General features: G+C 36.0%; 1 protein-coding gene across 1 annotated transcript; it reads right to left on the bottom strand.

The window, feature by feature from the left end:
- Nucleotides 1-229: 229 nt before the first annotated feature.
- LOC106983783 (elongation factor 1-alpha 1-like) lies at nucleotides 230-1,909 on the bottom strand. Its single transcript, XM_053217114.1, is given in 3 exon segments — nucleotides 230-1,116; nucleotides 1,118-1,500; nucleotides 1,502-1,909. Coding segments are annotated over 3 exon segments (1,386 nt in total). The 5' UTR covers nucleotides 1,865-1,909; the 3' UTR covers nucleotides 230-476.
- Between the last annotated feature and the right edge of the window lie 15,884 nt (nucleotides 1,910-17,793).

Here is a 17,793-nt window from a genome sequence, read left to right as displayed (position 1 = left end):
TAGTAAACTGAACAAATATGATTTATATCTAAGTCAAAACCTAAATATACAAAAATAATCAGGTTCAGAGTAAGAAAAACATTAAATAACTTAGCAGTCTCAATCTTCCATAATAAATGATCCCAAAACTTATAAATATTTCTATTTCCTATGGGGATCTATTGTGAATACTATTTTTTTATTCCTCATTAAACTTTTGTTTAATTCTGTGACAATTCTGTTCAATTCTGTGACAGATTTTTGGTCAAAATTATTTCCATTAAAAAGTACTGATTTTAAAAACTAATAACTTAAAACTGCCACACACACAAGAAAACAAATGGCCCACAAAACATTCTCCTTTCCTTCTGAAGGTTTTACGATGCATTGTTATCATTAATCAGTCTTTTACTATTAAACGTAAATGGCACAAACTGTTCTGAGACTGTTCTTCTACCACTGATTAAGACTCGGGTGGCAGGTATTGGGGATAATATTCATTTAGCCTTCTGAGCTTTCTGGGCAGACTTGGTGACCTTGCCAGCTCCAGCTACTTTCTTGTCCACTGCTTTGATGACACCCACAGCAACCATCTGTCTCATGTCACGAATAGCAAAACGGTCCAGAGGAGGATAGTCAGAGAAGTTCCCAACACACATGGACTTTCCAGGAACCATATCAACGATGGCAGCATCACCAGATTTCAAGAACTTGGGACCATATTCCAGCTTTTTTCCAGAACGACAGTCAATCTTCTCCTTCGGCTCAGCGAACTTGCAGGCAATGTGAGCTGTGTGACAGTCCAGCATAGGTGCATATCCAGTACTGATTTGGCCTGGATGGTTCAGGATAATCACCTGAGCTGTGAAGTCAGCTGCTTCCATTGGTGGGTCATTTTTCCTCTCACCAGCCACATTGCCACGGTGAACATCTCTGACAGATACGTTCTTGACATTGAAGCCCACATTGTCCCCAGGTAGAGCCTCACTCAAAGCTTCATGGTCCATTTCAACAGACTCTACTTCAGTTGTAACATCGACTGGAGCAAAAGTGACCACCATGCCTGGCTTAAGAACACTGGTCTCCACTCGACCCACAGGGACAGTACCAATACCACCAATTTTGTAGACATCCTGGGGGCAGATGCAAAGGCTTGTCAGTAGGACGAGTAGGTGGCAGAACGCAATCCAGAGCTTCAAGCAGTGTGGTTCCACTGGAATTTCCATCTTTACGGGTGACTTTCCATTCCTTGAACCAAGGCATGTTAGCACTGGGCTCTAGCATGTTGTCACCATTCCAACCAGAAATTGGCACAAATGCTACTGTGTCGGGGTCGTAGCCAATTTTCTTAATGCAGGTGCTGACTTCTTTAACGATTTCCTTGTATCTCTTCTGGCTGTAGGGTGGCTCAGTGGAATCCATTTTGTTAACACCCACAATAAGCTGTTTTACACCCAGTGTGTAAGCCAGAAGGGCATGCTCACGGGTCTGCCCATTCTTGGAGATACCTGCTTCAAAATCCGCCAACGCCAGCAGCAACGATCAGGACAGCACAGTCAGCCTGAGATGTGCCTGTAATCATATTTTTGATAAAGTCTCTGTGTCCTGGGGCATCAATGATTGTCACATAGTACTTGCTGCTCTCGAATTTCCACAGGAAGACATCAATGGTGATACCACGTTCACGTTCGGCTTTCAGTTTATCCAAGACCCAGGCATACTTGAAGGAGCCCTGCTGCATCTCAGCGGCCTCCTTCTCAAATTTTTCGATAGTTCTTTTGTCAATTCTGCCACATTTGTAGATCAGATGACCAGTAGTGGTAGACTTGCCTGAATCTACGTGTCCAATGACGACAGTGTTGATAAGGATTTCTTCCTTTACCATTTTGGTTTAGGTTTAGTGGTGGTTTTCAAGACCCCAGTGTTCTGGTGGCAAACCCTTTGCAAAAAAACTGAATACTATTTCTTTACAAGTATCAGGTATTTAACCCACAGCATGCCACTGGGTTCACTCACTTCACTGAAAGTTGGTTCATTTTGTGATTAGAATTATTTTACAACCTAAGTGTCATCTTTTCTGAAAGATATTTATCATCTCCAAAAAGGATAACATTTAATAATGAAGGGATAATGAAAGGAAATACGATGTTTTGAAATGAGTGACAGAAACTCCGGTTAGTGGGAAATGAAAAGAAAAAAGAAAAATAGAGACAATAGCTCTTATTTGTGGAGTACCTTGGTATTTACCAAGCACTTTCACATGTATTACCTCATTTAATCTTCACAACACAGCTATATGTTAAATCTGATTTGGGTAAAAGCAAGTTGTCTTTCAGAGAAATACATTTATGTTTTCACTATTGACACCATGTATCCCACAAAGGATTTTGAGTGACAACTAAAATGATTTGCTGAAACCTGACAAATAAGTGGTAAAAATGGGATTCCAAGCCATGCTTTCTGAGTCCAGTTCATTGTCTGAGGTTGACAAAGCACATTGAAACGTTTGCTTTGAATAATGCATCATTTCCCAATGATGAGCCATGGCATCTTGGGCTTTTGGTGCATTTAACTGTGTGAGAAAGTTGATGATCAGTGGGGACTATGAATCACCCAGAGAGCAAATATAGCTTGATATGGCTAATTTGGACCCATAGGGGAACAAGGAAGTTAGTGTAACTGGGAAGAGGGCATAATCACGGAGAGCTGATCAATTCCATCACACCTAGTAGGGGCAGAGTCCCTGAAGCTTCATAAGATATCAAGTTTTATTTTTTACACGATGGTGAAATTTATTAGTGCAGAACGTGTTGGTTTCTTTCCTCTTCAAAATATGATTAGCAATACTACCTAGTCCCACCATAATACTTGTCCAATATATCTAATCGTGGAAAATATTTACCATTACCTCTCCTGGAGAGCAGATGGTGGTAAAGTCACCAAAGCTAAAACAAGAACAAACATCACTTAAAATGAGAAAGAATTGTCTATTCGATAAATGAAACATTGGGATAGAAGTAGACCCTTTGTCCCCAGACACCATGGGCCTCTTCCCAATTGAATTGTCCTAAGTTTCCCTAAGAAACAGCCAGCATCCTGAATTTGAGTTGATCATTTATTACGTACATTGTTGCCTTTTTGTTTTGTAGATAAGCAATGTTTCCCTGCAATACCTTCTTTAAAAGACACATTTTCAAGGAAGAAATGTGAAATGCAATGAATTGACTGTTTTATCAAATCATACATTTAAAAATTTATTGTAACATGTAAAAGGAAAATTTGAAGTGAAAAAAGAAGTAGGATTACTTCAACCAAGATGTCACTGTGTAAGTTTATTCTTTTAATTTTTTATGTTAAAGAGTGAAGCTATTCACAAAATAATTGTTATTTCCCTTTAGGGATACCATTTTGAAATTCACAACTTTACTGAAACATGTATAATTGAATGTTAGACTTGTTGCAGATTTCATCAAATGTGTTGTTCTGCCCAAAGTTCTGACAAAGCTCAAATCTTGACCTCTTCTAATGAGAACTCATTACTTTATACAAGTTAACTTGAAGATAAACTCAGATGAATCCAGAAAATATTATTCAACTGACCATTTATGAAAAAATACTGAAGAAAAATTATTGCCTATACAAAATATAGTTGTTTTAATAAAATATTCTTGGCTTTTGAAAATGCTTATTCCCTAAGCAAATCCATAGCATGTTTTAAAAAATTAAATTATGATGGTATATTCCATTTTCTTCAGTTGTTAGCACATGAATGCAATCATAAAAATGTTTCTATATAGTCTTCTATATGCTAAACATTGATACTAATTGCACTTCAATCAAAAATAGTTTATTTCTCACCCACTGATAATAACAGTAATTATACTGGGGAAAGACAAGGTGAAAATGCCTTCTGGACAGCCTCAATAAAAAAACCAAGGTTCAGAGACTCACCCTTGAACTAATTGAAAAGTATGTACTTCAGAATGTGTTTTTCCAGCCAAGAATATGCAGAGCCATCACCTACATAGAGAGCACAAAAAATGTTCTTTAGAATCTGAAAGTGTAATGGTAAAAAAGATATAATAATTAGTTATCCTATATTTGTTCTTATACATTGTAATTATACAGAATTACGCTGAGGAGTTCCTGAGGAAGCAGAGGCCATGGTGTTTCAATATCATCACTAACTAAATCTCTTACCATCCTATACATTTATACAGAGTTCTTTCTGTGGAAAAGACGAAGGTGGGATAAGATTATAATGCTATAATGCTGCAATGTAAAGCTAAAAATTCCTTTTATTGATTTTAACAAAACTTTAAATTACATTTTCAGGGAGAGGGAAGGACCTTGAACTACCAGGTTCAGGTAATTTATTACAAAATTTGAGAGCTAAAAAGAAAAAAATCTAAGGTTGATATCCAAATGTTTTATTTTTTTCTTCTTTGGTTTCAGCCAATCTGAAAATCATGTTGATCATTTCCCATAGCCTGATGTAAATCATGGCTAAGGAGATTAAATCAATGGAGCAGCAAAACCTTGACCAAAGGAGCCAGGTGTGGTGTAAGGACAATGATTAAAATAAGCACAGAGTAAAGGAATTTTGAGAAATGGCACAAGTGTTTGGCAGATAACAAACCAACTGGAATACCGTGTCTCCACTTATTCTTCTAACTCCATCATGTGGGCCAGGAAGAGGTCTGTACAATGCATGGTGCCAGGATTTCCTTCATTACCATGGGATGGGGAACGGTTGCAGGAGCACCACAGGATTTTGCTTATAATGGACACTTCCTTTTTAATATGTGATTTTCCCTTGCTCCTAGCATGCCACAATCCCTTGGCTTTCCTCTAACTCATCAGACTGTCCTGCTCACCTACTGCTATCCTTCCTCTTCTTTCAGACTTTCAGTGCTACAGGGATCCAAGCCTCAGTCCTGCTCTTTCCCCTTTCCCCATTTACATTCAGCTCATCATCCATGAGTTCATCTAACTCCATAACTTTACATCATATTGTATATGTTGATGACACTCGATTTGTCTTTTTATTTTTCCCTCTCAACTCTCTCCCCTCAATTATACACTCATATACCCACCGATTTTCCTGCTTCTATTACTCCCATCCTAATTCAAAGCATATTATCGTTCTTCCAGATTACATAGTAGCTTTCTAACAGATATCCTTGATTTGACTCCCACAACCCAACCTGAGGACCCCACTCTATATCAACCCAAAAAGCCAGAATGATCTTTTAATGCATTGGTCAGAGGATGCCTCTTCCTCACTCAAAACCCAACAATGGTTCCTCCCATTTTACTCACTGTATAAGCTAGATTCCTCATGATGGCCTACAAGGTCCAGCTCACCATTGCCTTTTCTGAGAGTGGCTCCTACTCCCTCTCCTCTCTCACTTCTTTCTAGAAGAATAGCACCCATACAGTGCTAGGCATATGTCAGCTAAGCTTTTGCTATCAGGCCTCTCCTCCAGCCCTCAGCCTGGAATTTTTTTCTGTCAGATATCTTTTTGACTTGGGGCTCAACCTTTCATCTCCTTCACATTTATCCCAAAGGTTACCTTCCCTCAAAACTTAATTTTATATCTTATTCAGTATTAAAATCACTCCATAGATTTATTTTTTCTCATTATGTTTGAATTTTTCCCTAGCACCATATTTCTTTATACACAGTACAATTTACCTCCTAATGATGTTTATGGTTCAACATCTGTCACCCACCACTACAATATAAGCCAACCAAAAACAAATTATTTTTTTCAGTGATATCCAGGGACTAGAACAGTACCTTGTACATAGTAGACATTCATCAATATTTGTTAAATGAACAAAATTGGACAGAAGGAGGAGAGGTGGAAGGAACACTAATATATTTATGAAAGCTCTCCTACTTTAGCAAAGAGAACAAAAAGGATATTGCAGCTGATTCTCCTACAGGAGAAATATCACAACTTCAGCATTTGTGCAATTGCAGTTCTAGAAGCAAAAATAGATATACTAATTTTAATACAGTTGATAAAGACTGTGTAATTCGGAGAAAAGGTTACATTTTCAAAGAATATATTTCAGGCACTTATAGAGATCAAGAATTTGCATCTTAGCCATAGGATCTAAATGGGACACAGAAGTGGAAATGTGTGGAGTACAGAATGAGATAAAAACAGAAAGAAGCAGATAGAACATCACACTTCTGATGGAAAAGAAGAGCATATGTCCTAGAATTATAACAGGGATGGCTATAGCTAATCTCCAATAAAGGATATCCTACTGATGTATTTGAGAAGCTGTATATAAAGAGCCATAATCTCTGGAGCCAGTCTACCTGGCCCAGCTGCTTAAGAGCTCTGTGATCTCGGCCAGTCATTTCACCTCTCCATGTTTTAGGTTTCTGATCTCTTACACAAAGATAATAATAAAACATGAACCTTAGAGAGATGTAACTAGGATTAGAAGAGTCAGTATGTGTCAAACACTTAGGGTAGGATCTGGCAAATAGTGAAAGGCACATAACATGAATGATTAGCAATAGTAGCCTTAGTAGTTACCCACTGTCCTGATATATGACATAATGACATCCAAAACTGTAGCTCCTGGCACCTGTGCACAGACAGACTCACATATTCTGTGGTAATCAAAACTGATTTCCACATGTCCCAGTGAGAGACAGTGTTAAAGGAAGCACTGTGAACAAATAAACTTGAGAAACATTATGTACTATATGTACATCTTTTGGAGATTCATTTCTACAAAGATCTGCTCTGTCCTGTACTAAAAAAAAAAATCCATTTTTTTTTAGCAATTTAAACAATTTTCCACAAGTATTTCCTTATGGAAACTTTAGTTATATAATATACACTAACAATTGATATTTATTTAATAAGGAATTGACAGATTTATATTGGTACTCATAATGCTGACTTTCTTGTATATAATTCACACTCTTCTGATGTTGCCTTGTTAATGGACAACTTTCTGAATTTGTCAGTGCTGTAATCATATATAAGTGCTTGATTCGTTATATTAATCTCTTCAATGTGCTTTCACTAAAAAAAACAAGTGATAATCAAAATATTTTTATGAAACGAAAATTACAAAAAATTTGTGTTGCAATTATAAAAAGTTCCAAATAACACTAAAATCATTAAGACAGAATATTAGGTATGCACAGAGGGCTAATTTTAAGCTCAATGTTAATTCAAATGAATGTAGACTGATCCGATTGTCATAAAAAAAGAAGAAAAACAGAACATTAACACAATTCAGGACATACGACCATGAACACGTATATTCTAAAGTTCTGAGATGTAAAGAAAGGTTTCTCTAAGTGTTCCGGGAAGGCACTACTTTTGTATGACATATTTTCATCATATGTAAAATAAAGATTGTGACCCCATAATTCAGCGTCCACTGTAGGTATCTGACCACAACTCCCACCACTCTCCTCTTCCATTACTTTGCTGTAGTCACCCCAGCTTACGTGCTATCCCTTGAACACATGGGACTTATTCCCACCTTGAAGGCTTCGAACATGCCGTGTCCTATGTCCACAATGCACTTCTCTTCCAATATCCTCACGGGTCCTACTCAACCAACTTACGTCTCTGCTCCAATGATCCCTCTGTAGTGCAGCCTTCTCAGACTGTTGCATTTCCATTGTCTTTGAGGCTCTATTTTTTTAAGTTCATTTATTTTGAGAAAGAGAGAGAGGAGAGAGAGAGAGAGAGAGAGAGAGAGAGAGAGAGAAAGTGCAAGTAGGAGAGGGGCAGCAAGAGAGGGAGAGAGAGAATACCAACCAGATTCCTCACTATCAGTGTGGAGCCTGATGCAGGGCTGGAACCCACAAACCATAATCTCATGACCTGAGCCGAATAAAGAGTTGGACACTTAACCTACCGAGACACCCAGGTGTTCTGCTGCTCAATTTTTTTACACAACACTCATCAAAACCTCTCATATTCCATATCTCAGCTCTTTATTTTCTGATTTTCTTCACTAGAATGTTAGCTAGTAAAGGACAAACTTTCTTGCCAGTGGTGTTCACTGCTATATGCTTTTAGACTAGAACAGTGCCTGGCATATAGAAGACACTGAATATTTGGTGAATAAATGAATGAAATATTGAAGACGTCAATAAAAAAAATCCAGATGCATTTGTTTTTCATAGTTTTAGCTGACTAACAAACATTTCCCCCTATCTGTCCAATACAGAATCCTGCCTAGAATCCTTGTCTCTGTGAGTAGTGCCAGTCCAGTCAGGAAGGCACGTAGGATCTTTCTCTTTCTATTTCACTGCCTCTGGTTACTCATGGGGAATGGCAGTACATCATCTTAAATATTTCTCACGCTGACCCTTTCATATTGCCACTTCCGCTGCCTTAGTTCAAGCCCTGATCATGTTTTATTCAGAATTTTATAACTCTTTCTGTAATGTTCCCTCCACCCCATTCTACTACACCACTCCCATCCTTGTTGGTATATATAACAAATATATCAGATTGATAGGTCAGATCATGCCACCTCTTTCATCAAAATTCTTCCATGGCCCTTTACCGTCCATAAGAAAGGAAAAGTAAACTATTTGCATACCATAGTGGGTCTCAGCCTCACCTCCTTTCTCTATATCTCTGCTCTCTAGTCATAGTAAATTATAGATGGTTCCCTGAAACTTTTCCAGTCTGCGCGTTTGCACAAACTGCTCCCTCTGCTTAGAAGATGGTTTCCTTCCCTTTGGCCTAATGCTACTTCCTGACTTAAGCCCTGTATCTATTCTATGAAGCCTACTTAGAATACACCAATCACACACTTTTCTTCTCTACTCTTCTGTAACAATGCAAGCACTGGTCATCCTATTGTATTTATTGCTTTAAATTCCTCCATTAGTCTGCGAGGCCCTCAAAGACCAGGGGCACATTATATACTTTTTAAAAATTTTACTTTTAATTTTTTGCACGCCCTCCAGTGTGTGACACATAATGAGTCTATACAAATTGAATATATGAAGACATTTTAATGCAAATGAGACCAATTTCATTCATCTTATTTGATAAACTCCCTCTCTTTTAATGCTATTTAAATTCCAGTTTCTCTAGTGTTCATTAGATAGTATTCATATATCTACAAAAAGTTACACTTTCTCCAAAGATAAGCTTTTGAAAATAGTAAAAACTTTGAAATACATCTAATGACAAAAACAACTTTTTTTTTTCTTTCAAACCAGTAAAAAAGTATATGGAAAGTGGAATAATTGAATACCGTTCATAAATACCTTAATTTTCCTTGTGCATTTGACTTAAGTTCATTAATACCATAAAAATGTTTCTAGTGTAAGTTTTATTTAATTGCATTATATATTTAAGGTTTTCACATACACGTATCACAACTTTTTTTTTCCCCAAAAATATAACTGCAGTTAGTCATAGGGCCTCAGAATCTCTTCTCTTAATGCCCCGGTCATGATTTCAAGGAAATTCAGTGCTTTGTTTTCTGTGCTCTGTTACAAGACCACAGGGAACTATAGTTGCACAAAGAAGAAGATCAATTAAGAGACAGATGATTCTTTCTGATATTTTGGGAACATGGTCTCTACACGATTTTTAATTCTGTTTTTTTAATCAGTCTTCAGAGAAAATTCCATTTAGATTTATTTTTGTGGCAGCCATGAAAATGTGCCACTCAGATCTCCTGCTGTGAAGAGTATAATGGACTGACTGTTGGTCCCAGCTGCTGTCTGTCTGGATCCACCATTTCATTTCTTGCCAAGTTCTGCTTCCCATGGCCTGCTTCCAACCAATGACTAAATATGCACTGGTACTAATGCAGGCTTATCAAGCGAGATGCAGGATTCTAGCGACTGTCTTTGGCTGGAAGCCTCCCTCTAGGTTTGACCAAAGCTTTCTCACAACTATACTGGAGTCTGAGACTCTTCCCACCCAATCCTCTTTCCTTCCCTGTCTCATTTCACAGGCATCAGACCTGCACTGTGGCATAAGTCTCCCCGAGCCTTCTCCTATTCAGTTCCCAACCAATGTCTGGTGTACTTAATCCCTTCTTGGCAGACCCAAACTAATGCACATCTCAAGTAAAGTTGACTCTTGTCACAGAAAGACAGCTAACTAGAAGTAGAGTAAACGTACGGTAGGATCAGAAGATTGATATAATATTTTGTCAGGGTGATTCAACACTTTCACATTATTATCAATCCAATCAATCATTCATTCATTCAACTTTTCTTGAATGACTACAATATATAGGAAATCTTCAAGACATAGGATCAAAAATAAAAATCCTACACTTTACTGTCTTTTCCTTTCTAGTGCTAATATAATTCTTCTCTATTCTAACATTATGATTCATCACTAATGAGCAGTCTCCCTGAGCATGTTGTAGTATCTCATTCCTGCATACCTTAGTCCAACTTCTTCCTCTGCTTAGAAGGTGTCTCTCTACTCTCTGCTGCTCACCTCAATGTGTTACCCTTCCCAGTCTCCACCTGCTTAACAAATACCTTCCTATTCACCTTCTAGGTTTCTTCTCATATTCGATCAGCCCTGTGAAGATTTCTGTGATGCTTTAAAGTGGATTCAAATGTTCCTGGGATTGTCAAGTATCTAGTTATTTAAACAAGCAGCCCAGTAAAAGTAATCACTAAATGCTAACCAGAAAATAAATTGGAGTATGGCTGTCTTCAATATTTCACATCATGCCTCTTATCTGTTGTTGTTGTTCCACAGTTATTTTTATAAAATATATTTAAACATATTCTTGCAACTATAGATGCTTTTTTCCTTATACTTCCAATACACTTAAATGAACAAATAAGATCCCATTTAATGAGGGAGATGTATACATGCACAGATAGTTTTAATGCACTTAGACAAATTCTTTAAGGGAATATAAATTATTTGTTGTTTACAATAGTAAGCAATGGCATATCAAGAAGAGACATCTCAGGGTCTTAGAAGCCTAATATCTCCCTCGGAGATCAATGGAGTTTAAGTTATATGTGTTTTCTCTCCCCCAACATCTCATTATTTCAATGATTTTTGATTTATCTTAATAAACTGCTGTAATGAATTGGGTGAATTAAATGACAATAGTATTTTTGAAAAGAAAGGACATTTTCGTTAACAATTTCCACATTTATTTTCTCATCATTTTTGATGATGTTGAGGCAGGGTTCTTTATTTGCTTCACAAGTGGAGAGGGAATCTTACACTTCCTAATATGACCATGTATATTTGAGTTGGAAAAGTCAGAACTTTTATATTTAAACATTTTTATAAGCCAAAACCACTTCTTCCCCACAAAGTGTAACTTGTTAAAGATTCAACAAATATTACGTGTCAACAAATATTATTGTATCTATGATGTGCCACTCTTCCCATTTGTAGGGTATATTTTATAAAATTTCTGAAGGGATGCATCAATATTACAAATTCAAAACGTTATTTTCTCTCCTTCTGAATAGATTTTATTAGTTATTTCATGTCAACTTATTTGCTAGACACTAAAACTCAATATCATTAATTATTATATATTTGAATTATACATAAATACAGTTAAATACATTTTGTATTTAACATTCATAATTTGTAAGGCTCTCTTACTGGGTATGTGACATAGTCATTTTAATAATAACTATATATTTATATATATTTACTGAAAAGAATGGGTGACTCACTTAAATAACATTTTCCTGACCTGCTTCAAGAAATAATGGCTGTCTATTATTTTAGTACCTTTGGGTATAATTATAAAACTAGGGAAGCCCAAAGAGGACACAGAAGAGCTGCAGCATATGTTGTTGTCTCCCTATGCAGTCCCCAGTTTTCCTTTTAGAGCAAATTTAAAATAAATGGCTGTGGTGACATGGAAGTCACATCTAGGGAAGATCGTTAGGGATAACGTGCAAGGCAGGAGCCACGGAAATGGCTGCTGGGTTGCTGTGGGTGAGGCTTCTGGAAAAGTGCAGTGAAACTTTCCCACCCATTGCTCTGGGACGCCAGAATCAGATCCCAGCTGACAAGCCTGATGGTATTTAGGCCTGTGACAAATCTGATTTATTTGGGTGTTCTTCCTCTGCTTCCATAAAGGAATTGCTGATGTGGTGACATATTAGTCATTGCGCCTCTAGAGCCGTTTCTTCTGCTGGTAGCGGAACCTCTGTTCAGCAGGACCATAAATTTATTTCAGAACCAGTGTCATGTTTCTGTTCTGCGTGAAGACTCTGTTAGGTCCTCTGTCAAGCAAATCCCCCGACATCCATTTTCTCAAAGTCAAGATGTCTGGCTAGACAACAATTTAGTTAATTAAGGAGAACGCTTCACAAAACGCTGATGGAGTGAGGGAGGAGGGGCTTGGGCTGTGTGAAGAAACAGTGGGGCTTGCAACTTGATCATTTAAGTGAAATTAGAATTGAAATGTATCATTAAGTATGATTGCCCCTAATATCTAAAGCAGTGTTGTCTGTTCCTTTCTCCCTTAAAATCTAATTACTGTACAACCAGAACTGCCTTCTCCGTAGTAACTTTTAAGAAATAGTTTTATTTCTGGAGGTGTTTTCTCTCACAGAGTCCAGTAGTTGCCTTTGCCTTTACACCGCTGGGAGTTAAATGATCAATGACTAGATTTTTTTTTTTTTTTCTCTTTGAGTCTCATGCTTTTTCTCCCTGCTATTAACTGAACTTTATCTCCCAACAAATTCCTTCTATGCCGGCTGGTGTCAGTTCTCTAGAATCCTTTTCTTTTTGTTCCCTCTTACCTCTCCAGGCTAAAGGAAATTGTATTCTTAATTTTTCTTGGCAACAGTGTAAACTAAAATATTAAAGAAAAATATATTAACACCAAAATAAACACTCTGCTTGTTTTGTTTTGTTGTTTTGTTTTACAGCTAGTAGACTCTGGTACACCAAATCATGATTACTGATAACACATTCTAGCTACGCTTTGCAATGCTTTCTGTTTTTACCCTCATACTCATCTGTGTATTCTTATTTTAATGGGATTGCAAATTAAAAATTGGGCAAATTGTCTCAGTGGTGTGAAGTTTAGAGTATTCTCTCTTTTTCTTTTTCCACTGAAAATATATCTAAACTTTTCTACAATGGTAAAATTGTAGGCACTTTATAATGATCATATTGTCTTCATCTTGGCAAATATCAGTTAGGTATGACAATTGAAGGAAATCATCCTGTGCCATTCTTTATATTTAATTGAATCATGGGAATTTTCTTTTGGCTAATATTTATCAATTTTATTTTATTTGTATTGTTGAAATAGTGATTTTCAATATTTTAATTTTATTGGAACTTGTAAAGAGAAAATAAAATGATATTCTTCTATTTTAGGGTATTTAATCCTAATATTAGTAATTTGTACTTATGAAAAGTCTTGCAAGGCAAGAATTCTACTGGTTGACCTATAATAAATACTAAAAATATCATAGGAGTTATTAAAATCATTTTATAATATAGATGCCTTATATCTTTATTAAAAATTATCAATATTTTGATTCTTCCAATCAAAAGTGAATATCTTCCAGCCTCACATGGATATACCTATGACTGACCCAAATAGGAATGGATAGGTTTACCCCAGGTATCATGCTTATAAGGTATTCTTTAGCTGATTGGCCTGCTTTTATCCAAGGTTAACAATTGTAATTTTACATTTAGTAAAGCTGATCCTTATGCTTCCTTTTAATCTATTCATACCTAACTAAATATTTTTTAATGTTTATTTATTTTTGAGAGAGAGCGGCAGAGCGTGAGTAGGGTAGGGGCAGAGAGAGAGGGAAACAAAGAATCCAAAGCAGGCTCCAGGCTCTGAGCTGTCAGCACAGAACCCATAGCGGGGCTTGAACCCATGACCGCAATATCATGACCTGAGCCAAAGTCAGACGCCCAACCAACTGAGCCACCCAGGAACCCCCATACCTAACTAAGTTATTTGTTACAAACTTTATAATAAAAAACAGTAGAAGTTATTTGAAAACAACAAACCCTTGTAATGCAATGCATAATGTAGGATTAAAAAACATGTGGAATGAGAATTTCTGGAGCTTATTTTTTAACTGGGTTTTTGGTTTTCTTAATGTGGAGTTTCAAGCATTCTTTGTATATTTTGGATGTGTAATTTGCAAAATTTTTCTCCCAGACTGTGGGTTGTGATTTTATTCTCATAAGAGTACCATTTTCATATCAAAATATTTTAATTTGGATTTAATCCAATTTATTCTATTTTTTATTGTACACCTTTAGTGTTATATATAAAAACTTATCATAGAATCAAAGGTCACATATATTTTTTCTCCAGTGTTTTATTTTACATATTTTATCATTTGATGTTTTACATTTATATCTATGATACATTTGAAGTTCGTTTTTGTATAAGATGTGAGGGATGAGTCAAGGCTCATTTTTTGGTGTGTATATATATATATATATATATATATATATATATACATATATATATATTACACACCTTTAGTGTTATATATAAAAACTTATCATCGAATCAAAGGTCACATACATTTTTTTTCTCCAGTGTTTGATTTTACATATTTTATCATTTGATGTTTTACATTTATGTCTATGATACATTTGAAGTTCATTTTTGTATAAGATGTGAGGGATGAGTCAAGGCTCATTTTTTGGTATATGAATGTCTAAATGTCCCAATACCGTTTGTTCAAAACACTGTCCATTCTTCACTATGTTGATTTTGAAACTTTGAGAAAAGCCAATTGATTATCGTTGCGTGGGTCCATTTCTGGACTACTGTGTTCCACTGAACCATCTATCCTTACTGTAAGTCTTAAAATCATGTAAGAGTTTTCCGATTTTTTTCTTTCCAGAATTGTTTTGGCTCTTCTAGTTACTTTGATGTTCCATATAAAAATTATTGCTTGGATTTTTGAATGGGATTTTATTGAATCTCTACATTAAATTGGGGAGAATTGTCATCTCAATAATATTGAGTGTTCCAATCCATTAATATTATATATATTTCCATTTATGTAGACATTCTTTGATTTCATCAATATTTTATATTTTCCAGCCTATATAACCTACATGTTTTGTTCATTATTAGTGCAAATACAAAACGATATAGTCACTTTGGAAACCAGTTTGGCAGTTTCTTATAAAGTTAAACACACATTTACCATACCAACCCGCAATCCTGTTCCTACTTATTCAATGAATTAAAAAATATGTTCATACCAAAATCTGTATGGAAATGTTTATAACAACTTTATTTAAAACGTGGAGGAAACCAAGGCGTCTTCAACCCCTGGATGGACAGACAAATGGTACATCCGTACAGTAGATAATATTTTATAATAAAAGTATTGAGGAAGTGATTCGTACAGTAAGGAGGAACTGCTAAGTGAAACATGATGGATCCCAAAGATTATATATTGTATGGTTTCATTCATTTGACCCTCTGAAAAGCTAAAACTATAGGAATGAAAAATAGCTAATTATTTATGAAGAGTTGGTGTGGGGGGAGAAGTTGGCTACATATGACCAGCAAAAGTGAATTTTTAAGGTGATGGAACTGTAATGAAAGAAACTTTGGTGGTGGACACATGATGATATGCATGTATCAAAATCCATAGAATTGTAGTACATTGCAAAATGAGAACTTTAATGTATTCAAATTTAAAGAAAATCAGTCTGGATGCTGAGGAATCCCAGGACGTAATGCAGACTTTTACAATAAACTTAATTTCTAATGAATGGCATAGTCTCACTGAAAGAAATGGGGGCAAGGATACTGAAGTAAGTAACTTTGGAAAACAGTGTTTTGATTGGATAGTAAAGGCTACCCCAAAAACTGAACTGTACAGATCTTCTTCAACTTACAATAGGGTTATATCCTGAAAAACCTGTCATAAGTTGATGATATTGTAAGTTGAAATGTATTTAATACACCTAACCTACCAAATATCATAGCTTAGCTTGACCTACCTTAAACATACCAAGGACACTTACATTAGCTTACGGTTGAATGAAATCATCTCACACAAAGCCTATTTTGTAATCAAGTATTGACTATCTTGTGTAATCTATTGACTACTGTATTGAAAATGAAAAGCAGAATGGTTGTATGGGTACAGAATGGGTGTAAGTGTATCAGTTGTTTACCTCCCTGATCACATGGCTGGCTGGGAGCTGTGGCTGCTGTCACTGCTCAGAATGAGGAGAGTATCCTACCGCATATTAGTAACCCAAGAAAAGATCCAAATTCAAACGTCAAAGTGTGGTTTCCACTACATGTGTATCACTTTCACATCATCATAAAGTTGAAAAATTATTAAGTTGAACCATTGTAATTTGGGGACCATCTGTACCCAAGAAATACTGTACTCTAGTTGATACCTTTATTTTAATGGGTCTATGAATTAGCAATTCTGAACCAGCTTCACATATCCACTAGGTTTGAACAGATACATAAATAAATTGTAAATAAAGGGACCCAGGTTTCTTACTGTAAGAAGTAAAATGACATAAAAAGAGAGGGGAGGAACACTAGGATAAATTTTGTGGTGCTGAACTGGAGCTGGAGATTTAAATATGAACACATTCTTATTGTAATATAATTGGTGATAAGTGAAAGACAGAAATATAGAAGTGTATTTCCTAACTCTACCCATTGAAAGGGTTCAGCTTCAATAAAACCTCAAAAAAAAAAGATCACACTGGGTACCTGGGTGGTTCAGTCAGTTAAGCATCCGACTTCGGCTCAGGTCATGATCACATGGTCTGAGTTCAAGCCCCTCATCGGGCTCTGTGCTGACAGCTCAGAGCCTGGAGCCTGCTTCGGATTCTGTGTCTCCCTCCCCTGCTCATGCTCTGTCTCTCTCTGTCTCAAAAATAAATAAAAACATTAAAAAAATTTAAAAAAGAGAGAAAAGATCACACCTAGTACTCAAATCTTAGTTTCTAAATATCAGTCTCTAATAAAAGAAAACAAGGGTCACTGCAAAAATGGCTCATTATAAAATATGAGCCTTACAGCATCTTGCAGTTCCTGTAAGAAAGTTGAAAATTTTCAAAAGAAGAACCGTATCCAAAAAAAAAAAAAAAAAAAGAACCATATCAAAAGGACACCTGAAGGTTAACCTGAGAGTGTTTCCACTAGCTAAAAGTAGAACAATTTGAATAAGAAAAGATAATGATAATAACCCAAGTCTATCCCAAGGATAACATAAATATCCATGAGTCCATACTGGTAAAAGTGAATGATTGAGTAAATAAATAGATGAGGGAGAGACAAATATTCCCTTCAGAAAAATTGAAAATAATAAATGTAAGAGGAATGAGAGTAATAAAAAATCACAGATGAATGCTAAAATTATAGAATAAAAAAGGAGACACTGGGTACCTACATATCCACAAAGTACCTCCCACAAAATAATTGCTGTTGTGGTATGAACATACGTCCACGAATTCTTTGATACTCCTCCTTCCAGGAAGTGGAGCTTATTTCCCCTTCCCTTAAGTGTGGGCTGGATTTAGTGATGCGTTTCCTACATATAAAGTACAGAGTGGGAAAAATAGTAACTTTAAGGGGGAGAAACTTGGCAAACACCACTATCATCAAGTGACCAAGGTTAAATCATCAGTAATAAACAATGTTGATATCATATACCCCCGATATGGGGTGATGAAAAGGGCATTTCACCTTTGTTGTATTCTTTCCCAAACCTATGGTATCAATATAATCATGAGAATCATCCCACAAATACACAGGAACATTCTATTTGGAAGTGTCAAGGTTATGAAAAACAGGGAA

Source organism: Acinonyx jubatus, chromosome B1 (genome assembly GCF_027475565.1).
Source record: "Acinonyx jubatus isolate Ajub_Pintada_27869175 chromosome B1, VMU_Ajub_asm_v1.0, whole genome shotgun sequence".
NCBI classification, from domain to species: Eukaryota; Metazoa; Chordata; class Mammalia; order Carnivora; family Felidae; genus Acinonyx; species Acinonyx jubatus.
This window is presented reverse-complemented; position numbering and strand designations above follow the sequence as displayed.